The 13,957-nt window shown below is 22.2% G+C and overlaps 2 protein-coding genes across 2 annotated transcripts; both read right to left on the bottom strand.

The window, feature by feature from the left end:
• Window positions 1-3,766: 3,766 nt before the first annotated feature.
• LOC105365736 (trypsin epsilon-like) lies at window positions 3,767-8,883 on the bottom strand. The gene is made up of 4 exons (XM_011503970.1): window positions 8,547-8,883; window positions 7,781-8,131; window positions 4,483-4,674; window positions 3,767-4,166 (listed from the first exon to the last, which is right to left on the bottom strand). The coding sequence occupies exons 1-4, from the start codon at window positions 8,855-8,857 to the stop codon at window positions 3,815-3,817; spliced, it is 1,206 nt and encodes a 401-aa protein (XP_011502272.1). The 5' UTR covers window positions 8,858-8,883; the 3' UTR covers window positions 3,767-3,814.
• Window positions 4,479-5,393, bottom strand: LOC105365678 (trypsin-5-like). The gene is made up of 2 exons (XM_011503905.1): window positions 5,261-5,393; window positions 4,479-4,819 (listed from the first exon to the last, which is right to left on the bottom strand). Exons 1-2 carry the CDS (start codon window positions 5,316-5,318, stop codon window positions 4,479-4,481), a joined length of 399 nt encoding a protein of 132 aa, XP_011502207.1. The 5' UTR covers window positions 5,319-5,393.
• Window positions 8,884-13,957: the final 5,074 nt, after the last annotated feature.

Raw genomic sequence — 13,957 nt, 5'->3', positions numbered from 1 at the left:
GTTATTCGTTTTATATATTTAAGTTTAGCCATAATTTCCTATTTTTCAATTAATAATATTACTTATTATTTTCAGATAAATAATACAATTTCATTAATAGTCTAAAATTTTTAATTATACAAATCAGTATGATAAAAAAAAATGTATTATTATATGTAATTTATATATAATTTATTATCATTATATAAGCATAATACAGAATAATCACTCTTTATAATTAGTTGAAATTGATTGAAAAGTTAGTTAAAACTAAAAATTTTATAAAAAAAAGTTTAAAAAAAGGATAAAATTTAACTTTTTTTTATTTTTATAATTACACAATATTTATAATTCACAACGATACATCTTGAGAATTAAATATTATAACAAAATTGTAAAATAGGTTAATTTCATATTGATATTTCATATTAATAATTTAACGTTTTACGGAGTAGGATATCGCACATATTAATTGACAACGGTGATAACATAAATATTATAGATCAGAAAGTTGATATGAAGAAATATCTATATTAAGAGACTAAATTTAAATTTTTATCTTTTTTGGGGCAATAAAAATATATTAACACCTTTCAAACTCCGCACTTTACTTTCTGAACTGTCATTGCACTGACTTTGATCTTCCGTATATATAATATTCTTCATCAAAAAGCCCCTTTTCCCACTCAGGACGTAACTATTAACAACTTTCAATACGGCATCACAATAAGAATATTAATTACTGAAAATTTAATAATAAATTTATTTATATAATTGCATTATATTAATATATTTGATTAAAAGGATTTATTACGTTATATCAATATAATCATATGTCAGTAAAAACGTAAGAAATATTAGTATCAATCATGAATCTTCTAAAAAATTTCATAAAAAAGCAATTAAGAAATAATAGAATAGTAATTCTTGAATTGATTAGAGTTATTAACGAATTTAATAAGCTCATTTTTTCACAATACCAATCATGATTGAATATGGTTATATTACCATTCATAAGAAGACCGTAAAATGTAAGCATACAGTGGTGTTGATCATTGATCGTATAAAATACACACAGATTTTGCATAGACTAAATTTGGCAACGTAAGCATTGATTAAATATACACAGAGAACCCGAACAGTAGCAAAGACGCCTGACTTAATAACTTCGGCGGCTCCCTTATCATCCATGACCATGGATCGATGCTATTTCTATTGGATTGGGATATGGACGACGTAATATAGTTTCACATCAATGCCGTCTACTTCAGAAAATTGATCAAACAGCAACTCGTACGTTAGTCGTAAAGAAGAAAAATAAAGTGTTTTCTAAACATTATTTATATAAGAATAGACAAACTGTTTAATAATACTATCAAATATTAAATTTTTTATATTATCTATGTGTTATTCAAATGCATGCTTCTGTTAAAAATTTATTATATCAATATATAAATTTAAAAGTATATTTGAAATGTCTAAACAAAAATATTTTCTCATATACACTAAGTTAAAAAATTTATCTTATTCAGCTGCATAATGAAATAAAACTTTTTCTTACTTCGTAATTACAAGTTGATTATTATTAATTACTTTTAACTTAAAATTTCATACTTAATTCTAATTAAAAAATATAATTTTTTATTTGTTATATTTTTGAGCGATGACAAATAGAGTAGAAATATATAAACTTGTCAGTTCTTTCTGTAACACATGGCAAAAACTATATTAACTATGTGATAACTATGTGTATAATTAATTAACTATGTGTACAATATCTATGTGAAAAACATATTTTTTTAATTAAAATTTGAATAGGATCTATTTTTAATATCAAGCATAATTTAATGAAATAATTGTGAGAAATTTTCATTTCTATCATAAACAAATAAATCACTCTTAGAAATAATATAAATATTTTACCTTTTGGCATAATATCAATTTAGTAACATCATACTTTTTTATATTCTATTTCTTATATTTTTTAATGTACTTTATTCATTTTCTCTATATATATTTTTATTATTCTTTCTCAATTTTTAGTTGTCTTAATTGCGCGAAAATAAAAAATTTATATATATATATATATATATATAAAATTTATTATTGTAAAATTAATATAAAAATCTTTGATTTTACTAAATAAATATGTAAACGGTAATTAGTGAATTTAAAAAATAATAATAAACAGTTATTTAAATTATAACTAAAATCTTTGAAAGTACATAAAACTTACTACACATTTCCTAGTATATCTATGACCATTTATAATTATAAAATAATATTTTTTTTATAATATATTCATGATAAGATCATGAAAAATTGTATCTGTTTGAAAACCACTAAAATATTTAATAAAAATAACAATATTTATTTGTATAATTTTTATATACAACTACCAACAGTTTGCCTACATTTATACATCATTTTTTTATCTTGAATATCCAAAATAAAATAATCAGTAACAAAATTTAAATGAATAAAAATTAAAGAATGTTTTATAACGTCCGTTAGTTACCATTAATATTATATATTAATCTTATATAAATATAAAATATGTATATTAATTATACATAATATCATTTTTGTTATATATATTTTCAATATATTGAATAAAATAAAGAATTATTTTTCATTTTTTATTTTTTTTTAATATCAAACAAGAGTGATTAAAAACAATTTAATATAAAACAAAAAAATTATTAACAAGCAGCAATTACCATATTTATATAGGATTAATTTTTTCTTATTGTTATCCAATTTTCTTGTAGATTTTCGGATTAAATTAATGACATTAGACATAATAAATATTGCCGTGATTTACTATGCATTTATATTTCTACCTTTCGATTTTATCATAAATAACTAAATATAATTTGAGTGTTTATCTAATATTATGAGAAATATAATTTTCGGACCATACTAACGTAGTGCAAAATTTTGGGATGCTAATAATTAGAGTACTTGAAGTATAATCCAACCTGAAAAATATAAAATTATTTAAATTTATTTTAAAACATTTATTAACTTTTTATCCGTTCATATTATTAATTTTATTATAAATTATAAAGTTTAGTTTTTATATTTCGAATTCTTTTTACCTGGGTGAATGACAGCTCATTAATTAAAAACAATTAGTATAACATACATATTTACATATTTAAGTTCACAAATATTAAACTACAGTTCTTATGACGAAATACTTTTTTAAGATCAAATAAAAAAATTTTTACTTAAAATTTAATATTTCATGTGTAAATAGAATTATTTACATTAAATAAATTAATTAATTAAATTAATTAATTAAAAATATGTATTAGTTGCATTAGTTACATAGAAAAAATAATAAATTTATTATATGTATTATCTATGTAAATCATAAAGAGTATATATATTTTAACCTTACTGTCGATAATAATTTGATTTTATTACAAATTTCTGATATTAAATATGCATTTGTATATTATTAACATTAATGTTACAATTAAGGAATATACAAAATAATTGTATTCAAGGTTGAATATTAGATATTTCGGTAGCAGAAATATATATTATGATTACATCATTTACTCCTTACGAAGTAATTAATTTTTAATATTCAGAGTTACCTAAATCAATACAACATGTATGTAAGCGCGCACGTATGAGTGCGTTTAAAAAATACTTATCTTTCTTTATTATATTACCAATATGATGTCTATATATATAGATGTATTTTTTTTACTTTTACCATGATATAGAAATTCTATCGTATAATATTGATTGAATAATATGATTAAAAATATTCGTAATGTGATGAAATAGAAGTCACATTTAGATTAAGAATATTTACATTTTATGGATAAATTTGTTGCATTATCCAATCATGAAAATAGGATACATCGGCATAAATGCCAGGAAATGCTGTTAATCCACAACCTATACCCGTGGATATTATACCAATTTGAATTCCTTTCACAAGCAAAGGACCTCCAGAATCACCTCGGCAAGAATCCTTGTGAGTACTACCCGCACATATTTCACTTATAGCTATGTTACCGTGATAGGAAATATTACATAATCTTCTATCAATAATTGGTACATCAACAGCCAATAAGACATCCGAAACTTCGAACTTTTCAGTTGAACCCCAACCGACAACGGTCGCGATTGTAAAAGGTTTTATCACACCACCAGATGGAGAAAGCCTGTACAAATAAATAATCAAAATTTATTTCTTTTACATAATATATTATTCATTTATCTTTAATAGCTTTAAAGATTAACTGTAAATCATAATTATTAAATAATATTATTGAAATTAAATCTTGCTAAATGTTAAAATGTTGCAATTTAATATTGAAATTTTAATTACTTATTCAAATATTTTATTCAGCTTACTGTTAATATACTAAGTACTCAAATTATACAATTAAAGTTCAAATTATACAGCAGTTACGATATTTCGGTAAAAAGGAAGTTCATACTTTTGCAATAAAATAATGAAGATTTTGGAATATCTACCTGATTGGTTGGCGTTTCTTATCAAAAACAAAAGGCTCAGTAACACGTAAAACGGCTACGTCAACGTTTTCTGAAGCGCCATAAGTGGTACTGGATTCAACATGATGAATACTTCCAGGTTTGGCCCAAAAGGAAGTACCCGCATGAATAATTAAAGAGATGTCCAGCGTCTCCAATACACAGTGTGCAGCACTGAGAACATATTTTTTTGTCAATATACTGCCACCACACAAAAGCTTTTCACGCAATACTATTGCAACTTGATGTGGAACAACGTCGATCTGAATATTATGTCCACCCACGATATTTGTTATCGCATTAGTATCAGTAGAATATGCTACGAAATTATAAATATTATTACTATATTGCTATTATATAATTGTGTTTATTTAGATTTTGCACTCTACAAACTTTAATAATATTACTAAATCTTCTGGTATGCTAAGTACTGGTCTACAAACACTCGAAAATTCTTATATGCATATACATTTAATTATCACAATAGAAATATTTTCACTTTTTAAATATTAATACAAATTCTTAATTTTCATTTTATGCAGAAACTTTATTATAAAAATTCGTTTACATGTTCAATTATTGAGAGTAATATATGACGATTAAATTATATACAACATTAATGAACAAATATTCAGTTATTATTCTAACAAATTTAAAATAAATTAAAGATAAATAAATATAAATTAAAGATAACCAAAATATTTTCAAAATTATATCTTTAAGCTACATTTTATAATATTTAGAAATTTTGATGCCTTACCATTAGCAATAAGCAAAGATATTGCAATAGCTGTAGGAATATATTGTAATCGCTGCATCTCAGATAAATTACAGATTCTTTATGAAACTTATGAGAATAATTCAAAAGTTTTATACTCTAGAAGGTTAATAAACTGACATGATTAATAAGTTAATTAGTTTACACTTTTTAGATAAACATTATATTCAAAGATTTTATAATAATAAATATTATTTTAAAATAACGTTATAAAATTTTTATATCATTATTTATTCATTTATTTTATTATCATAAAATTAATATACAAAAATCAAATTAAGAATTTCAAATTTTCTTAAAATTATCAAACTTGTTAGATTTTATATTCACTTTATTCTTAAATAAGATATTCCTATTTTACAGTCAACAATATGTAGACTAAACTATAATTCTTCATTTGAACAAATTTCATCAAATCATATCAATATCTTATTTACAAATAATGTCTAGATAAAGTATGTTTAATAATGTTGACTTTTCTCCATTATCATAAAATTTCTCCGCTATGACAAAATTTTTATTACAGTTATATTAGTGTCGTATATCATGTTGAGTTGTATTTATAATAACTAGCTTTCTTGATAATATTACCTTTTTTCGTCTTAAACAATGTTTGAAAATTTTAACACATAATTATTTTAGTGTTCTATTTATTATAATAATATTGAGTATATATATATAAGTTAATATTGATTATTCATTTTGTGTTTAGGTACAGTTTCACATCATTATGGTATTTACGAGGTATAGTAATAAGTTAGTTTTTAATCAACGATATTAAAATGTTAAATCGATTTAAGGTGACTGAATTTCTTCTCTCAATAAATTGAATCCATGAACTAATTTATTGACCAACATTTTTTATTGAATTTCTGATAGTAATATCTTATTAGCGCATAACATAGTATTATAATACACTCCTCAAATTTTTTGTAAACGTTAGTCAAAAATGAAGAATTAATGTTGAAAACTTATATCTTTTATCACAAATTACTTAGATTTGATTTGACAAATTTTATAATTAATATTACAGCAAATAATCGTTCATCATGTAGCACTTAGAGTTAATGCTTTTATAGTTAATGTAAGTAATCATACCAATTAAATAGACTATAATACATAGAAGTAGAATGCTTTAGAAATGGCTAATTTATTTTATAAAAACAAAATACTGTTCATATCTCTTATTCATATCTTAAATTGATAAACATTCAGATGGCATGAAATATTTAACTTATTAAAATTCTTTTAAGCATTTAACGCAAAATTGATAGTAATGTAACGGATGCACAAATAATAAAAAAATTATTTTCCTGTAGATGTTTATCGATTTATTTTACTTAAGTAAATGTCATAATATATCGTTATATTAGATAAAACTTATAATTACACAATTTATAAGAAATATTAATAAAAAATACTACACTCCGATTATATTACTATTATTATTGCATTACTATCAGTACATTTGTATTATATCATATATTTATTTTTATTTCTTAAATATATATATATATATATATATATATATAGATTAAATATAATATTATACATTAAATATATTAAAAATTAAAATACTTGCATTTTTTCATGATATACATACTAATATAATTAACCATAAATTAATTGTTTCAAATCCAAAATTGTATGAACAACTTCGAATATGAATGTAGTAAAACTATTTTTTTACTCAACAATATTATCTATTACAAAAGTATAGTATAATAAATATATTCATTTATCTACAAATTTTTTAAAAATATTTGTTCAGCTTACAGTCTCAATGACATGATAAAGTATCGACACTTAAATTTTTCAAAAGTTACCATGTAATAAAGGTATGAAATTTTATACTCATTTATCTATTCGTGAGAAGTAAAAAAAAATTAATAAAACTATTTAAAAAATTAACAATTATTTAATGAAGAAAATTTAAACATATATATGAATATTTGAACTATGAAAAATGATGCTTATGAAGCAGTACTTAGTATAACTTACAACAATAATTATAATATATCAAATAAAATTATTTTTTTTTATAGAAAATTCATTTCAAATTTAATATTTTTCAAATTCGGAAACTTATGATTACAAATCTTTTTCATCGGCGTGTAAACAATAATTATATGAAAAAATTGAACTATCAATATGTTCATCACATTCAGATTTCATATACGAATTGATCAAATAAATCAAAACGCACTTTAACAATAAATTCCATTCGTTAAATATTTGAACTTTTAAATATATTAATACCCGTATCAACATTATATGTAGCTTACTCGTTTTTACTTTCAATCCTTTCAATTGTATCTTCCTTATATTGTTATTAAAGGACATTTCGTTATCATACTTCAGTCATCATTCAATCAATATTAGCCTAAATGAGACCATAAAAAATAATTCATCTGTTAGATGTGCAAGTCATGCTTTGTAAAATTATTTTCATAAGTAATAATACAATATTCACAAATAATCATTCACTGATCTTTTAGTCACTTATTGGATAACTGTCTCGTTATCCATTCACTAAAAAAAGCAATGTCTGCATAAATCCCTCGATAAATGGGTCCACCGCATCCACTGCCCATGGAAACGATGCCAGCTTGACGTCCATCGATGACCAATGGACCACCAGAGTCGTACGTACACGAATCCTTACCAGTGGAACCTGCGCATAATTCACTGTCACTTATTATCCCACTATAGGAGATATTACATGCTTGCCGATCGACGATGGGTACTTCAACAGCTCGTAAGTTATCGGATAATTCACCGGTTTCCGTAATACCCCAACCGCTGACTATCGCCATTGTGCCAACTTTTATTGTATCCTCGATTTTAAATAATCTATAGACAAAGGTTCCATTATTATGTTTATTATAATTTTAAGCTTGAAAATTTGGCCAAAACGTATAATGACTAATGATCAATGAAAAAAACACACGCGCGCGCGCACACACATATTTATATAAAGATAGAAGTGGACATGTACTGAAATAATGAATGATAGATATGTTATATATGTTGAATTAAAGTTTGAATAAAATATTAGATTTTTATATGAAACTAAAATAATTTACTTTATAATGTTGCAAAATGTTTACGAAAAACTAATTGTTCATTTTGTTTTGATTTCATAATGGGACAATTGGAATTTTCATATATATCAAATTATATACATATTTGAATAGACTTAAGTAACAATATATTTTATGTTAATTTTGTAAATTTGCAAATGAAATGAATTCTTTGGAATACTTACGGAATCGCTCGGCGTGTTTCATCGAAAATAAATGGTTCAATAACGTGTAATATAGCTACGTCCGTGTATTTTTCGAAACCATAAGTGATATTACGATCTACCTGATGGACACTTCCAGGTTTGGCCCAGAATGTAGTACCGGCATGAATTGTCAGAGGCGAAGATGCATAGATTACACAATGAGCTGCTGTCAGAGTGAATGCCTGGGATATTATACTACCACTACACCAAAGTTTTTCTAATTTTATAATGGCCACCTGATATGGAAAATGTTTAATATCGACGGAGTCGCCACCTACGATATTTACCATCGCGTATGAATTGTTATTAAGAGACTGGCCTGTGAAAAAGCAAACAATTCTAATTGAACGTATTGATATCTATAAATGTTGTAAATACACAATTCTATATGAATTTCATTAATCGCATAATATGAAATTTAAATTTATCTAATTCTTCCAGTTTTCAGTATTCAGTGCACAATGTTTATGAAAATAAAAATTAATGAATAATGATATTAAGTTATAATACAAGTATCGAAAATATTGTATTTGAATTCTATAAAAGTGTTTTATAACTGAAGAATATAAAATAATTCTTGAAGAATGCAAATTACTTCTTTTTTATTCTTTTAAAATATCCGTACAATATTTTTAAAAAAATTATTTCATTATAGTACAGAAAAAGAATTTTATTGTTTCCACAAATTTTTTTTTAATTCTGACAATTATCTACCTAATATATCTGTCTAAATACCTTAATATACCTTATAATGCATACAATTTTCAGAATTAACAGATTTTTTTGCAAGAAATAAAATCCTTCTAAATCATTTATATAGATTTTATTATTTTACATCTTAAAACTTCTTGAAAATAAATTAATGTACTAACAACTAAGCTTTATTTTTAATTAATGCAGAGATTGTAATTTATTATGAACTTCGTCTTATTATCACCTAAAAATTCAATAAATACTTCTATATGGAATATTTATGTTAGAATGATATATTTTAATGGAATAATAAATCTATAATATTGTTACATTAATTTACTATTACTTACTGAAAAATTAATATTTGTTATATCATTATATTTTAGTTTATAATACCGATTACCTGTCAGTCAGTGGTAAGAAGGAACTATTACATATATTTTATTTATACATAAATTTGAAATAACAATTATTTTCTTATGAGAAATTATCCGCACTTATAAATCGATTAATTAACATAAATATTTATAAATATAAATAAAAAAAAATATTGCTACAAATAATTACAACATTGAAATGTTCGCTTTGCTTGTAAAGAACTTTATATTTCCTCATACTTGTAACATTTTCTGAAGCAAATATATTTAGTATATTATTATTTTTTTATTACTGAAGTTCATTAATAATTACTTTTATTATTTATGTATTTTAAGTAAAAGTTGTATTTTAGGAACTCAAAATTATGTATCGAAATAGATGAAAAGTTAATTCATTATTATATAATAGATTTAATTCGTTTAGATAAATAATTAAAAAAGTAAGTGGGGACATAAATAAAAAATGATATTAACAATTAATTAAATAATTTAATATATAACTATTTATTAGTTTATATATTATTTATTAAATCACGTTACACTACTCATTTGATCTTTACAAATCGGAAATTCCAATTCTTGTACGACAATATAAATATAAAAATAAATATAACGTACTCAAGGATTGAAATATTTAACTTACCTTTCATAATTAATATGAATTCGATCAATATTATTAAATAAAACATTTTTTTATCAATCGATTTTACTGTATAAAACTTTTTTTTATGTTGAACGTTATATATTCGAAGGAATTAACTTTATCTTTATAAGATTGACTTTCAATTTTAAGTAAATTCTGATAAACACATAGAATTATAATTCAAGGCTTGATTAAATTAATAAACAACTTAATATTTAATAATATCCAGTTAAAGTACACAAAGCAAAGTTTTAAATTATAATGATTTACTCAATACAGATAATGAATTGATTATAGATAAAAAATTGTTATGGTTCTAGGAATATTCCAATACATTTGTATATAAAAGATAAACTATTTAAATTTAGCGAGGGTATTTTGAAATCAATTTTGTTAATTTTAATTGATATTTATACTTTTCATGAATTCCAATATTGACACAAATGCTTTTAAAAAAATGTTTCTCGTCAATATTATTTTATATTTTATACCATTTAGTTTATTCAATTCAATTTTCCTAATAATATCAAAATTTCTATAAGGTACACACGATAATCAATTATTAGATGCTAATCAACTTTAAAAAATGTAGTCATAAGAATATAATTCGTTTTAATCTTACATCAAAACTAATTTCGTAACAATTCAGATTAATAATTCAAAATAATAAAAACATATAAACATGTTGCAAACAGTATCGAGTATTATTTATGCTGACAAACAAGACCAATGTTAATTATTAAATTCAATTAAATTAAAGTATTGTTTAATTACCTACTCTACTGAAAATGTGTGAACTTATTTTATTCCGTAGCAAAAAAAACGGGCTTTATTCAATTTTTTAATTTTGATTGAATGTATTTATATTTGAACAAGTCAAACGATTGAAACAATTTTTCATAGATATATTATTGATTCATCGATGCTATCAGTAATAAACTATTTAATAAATCTTGTCAGATAGTTCTATAATCTAAATAATTCCGAAAAAGCTTCCGAAAATGGTATATCTAATGCCACTGATATGACTGTATACATTATAATTAATAAATTTTATTCAATTAATCTTCAATTTCATCGTATTTTCTTCAAGTTTTACAGTATTCTAATTATAATACATTAACATCATTAGGTTTATAGTACATTTGTATCGTTATGTGTATTATACCGAAATCGAAGAAATTATGATGATAATAATATAATATGAAATAACGATTACATACTATATCTATCTATATATATATATATATATATATATATATAAATTTTTTATATTATATTTTTAAATATATTTTATTGTTAAATAAACTTATATATTTCTTTTAAAATTCAAAGTATAGTTAGATATTTTATTTTATTCTTCTGTATACTGAAAAATTTGATACGTATACGCATAAATATTTTTTTGTCTACTGGCAATTACTATGAACTAAAAATAAACATATATTTCTAAATCGTATAATAAAAATGAATATAATTATAATCACTTTACAACCTATAACCTTGACTCAAATAGTTACCTAATTTTATAATATTTGTTTGTTGATATGATTTGTAATTTATTCTGTTTCTTATTTATAAAAATATAGTCCATATCTATCGCTCAAGGATATTATTTCGAATTTTGTTATTGTATAAAACCAATAAACAGCTGAATTTTACAACTATTACACATGTATGAGGTTTTTACCATCGCCTTCATAAATATTATTTTATTTATATATTATCGAATTAAGATATCTACAAAATCTCAATCACTGGCTGCATAATTAATATCTGATCATATGAAATTACTTCTGGTTAATGTATTGATACTTTTAAGATATATAGAAAAATAGGTTTAAAAACTTAATTTTTAATTTATTTACAGAGAGATAAAATGTACTATCAATTATATACATTCGTGTTTACACATACGCACCAAGGTTGTATCTACACATTTAATTATATTACATATAATATGGCTAATTTTATATTTATTAGGTTTGCAACTTACTAATTTATTAAAAGATGTACAAATGTAATTTTAATATAGATATCAAAAAGATCTTTGCTGTGAATTAATGATTCTTTGAATTATAATAAGACTATGTCGTAATGTGTTTAAATTCACAAGCATTCTTCTATTTCAATACTGATCAATATCTCTAAAGTAGGCCCCAAACAAAATATTAATATTAAGTGTTAATAGTGCAAATATATAACAGATTCGCTACTATTGCGCTACTAACAGTGTATAATGAAACAATAATGCAACTCCAAAATTCTCTGTTTTTTTGTTTTAATTATTTTTATTTAAAGACGTCTAAATAGAATTAAAATCATCATTATTATTTCAATAATAAATTTTATAAAATATTATATAAATGCATATATCCTATTTAAATAATTAATTTTTCTCGTTTAGTACAGAAGTAATTTTATTAAAAATTATCATAAGTAAGTATTACAAAGTAATTCAATATTTTGAATATAAATTACTTAATTATTATTTACATCCGTTAAAATAATGACGCGATTATCTAAAATTGAAATATCAATTACATCAATACATAAATTCTTACAATTATCTAAGAGTTATTACATTATTGATTCATATATTCAAATTTTTATTAATGTTGTACTAAATATATAGAAAAAATTTATTTAAATCAAATTAAATGTTGAGTGAAAATATGGACAATACATGAACTATAATAATGTAAAAAAATTCATCATAGAAAATACTTTGATCGATGAAATGGTGACCAGATATATAACTTATGCACAAATTTTTGTAAATTTATTATATGTATAAATACAATATTCAACGTAATTAATCTTCAAAGATATTTATTGTATATTGTAATAGTATCATTTATATATCATTCATTTATATTACAATTATATTGTAATAGTAGCATTCTTTATATAACAGTTTTATAATTACGCCCATTATGTATATTATATATGTATGTATATAGAATCAACTTAGTAAATACAATTCTTACAAAACTTTAGAAATATAGATGTTCGTATAATCGGTAAAAATTTTAAATAATCTTTATTTTATTCAAATTCGTTCCAATATATAAAAATAATATAATATAGAATAACCATAAAAATATGCTTTAAAGATATAATATATTAATTAGTATACATATGATGCAGAACAAAACAATATTCTATATTTGAAAAATGTCGAGGTAAATTATATTTTTTTTTTTAAATTTGTTTAATTCATAAAAAAGCTTATGCTGTTCCTTAAGACGAATTATTACTCGTGATAGATGTGGCAGCGTGCGCGTGTGTGCGCGAAGCATGTGTACATAGAAATTTGTGATTGATATGACGTTCAATCTATGATTATTTAATCTATGATTTTTAATCTAAGATTACTTATAAAACGGAAATTACAAATTTTAATGTTGTAAACTATTCGATCATCAAAAAATAACGGAGTAAAAAAATAGTTTAGATATTACTCCATATATTAGCGAAATCCTAAATAATAAAACATTAGTAAGTACCACATACTTTATGAAAATTTTTAATATTTTTACAGCACTCAATTGTTATAATTCTTGTGTACAAATTAATATGTAAAACGATTAGATATAAATATAGATAAAATATCTAAAAGAACAAATAAATAAAAATTATGGATTTAAATTTTAAAGTGATTATCATTTATACAT

The sequence above is a fragment of the Ceratosolen solmsi genome, unplaced genomic scaffold, assembly GCF_000503995.2.
Source record: "Ceratosolen solmsi marchali unplaced genomic scaffold, CerSol_1.0 scaffold53, whole genome shotgun sequence".
NCBI classification, from domain to species: Eukaryota; Metazoa; Arthropoda; class Insecta; order Hymenoptera; family Agaonidae; genus Ceratosolen; species Ceratosolen solmsi.
This window is presented reverse-complemented; position numbering and strand designations above follow the sequence as displayed.

Coding starts and splice junctions, on each gene's coding strand:
- LOC105365736 (XM_011503970.1), bottom strand. CDS start 8,857: ATGGTAAATATCGTAGGTGGCGACTCCGTCGATATTAAACATTTTCCA. Junction 8,132..8,546: donor GAAACACGCCGAGCGATTCC/GTAAGTATTCCA, acceptor CTTTGTCTATAG/ATTATTTAAAATCGAGGATA. Junction 4,167..4,482: donor AAGAAACGCCAACCAATCAG/GTAGATATTCCA, acceptor TTATTTGTACAG/GCTTTCTCCATCTGGTGGTG.
- LOC105365678 (XM_011503905.1), bottom strand. CDS start 5,318: ATGCAGCGATTACAATATATTCCTACAGCTATTGCAATATCTTTGCTT. Junction 4,820..5,260: donor ATCTTTGCTTATTGCTAATG/GTAAGGCATCAA, acceptor ATAATTTCGTAG/CATATTCTACTGATACTAAT.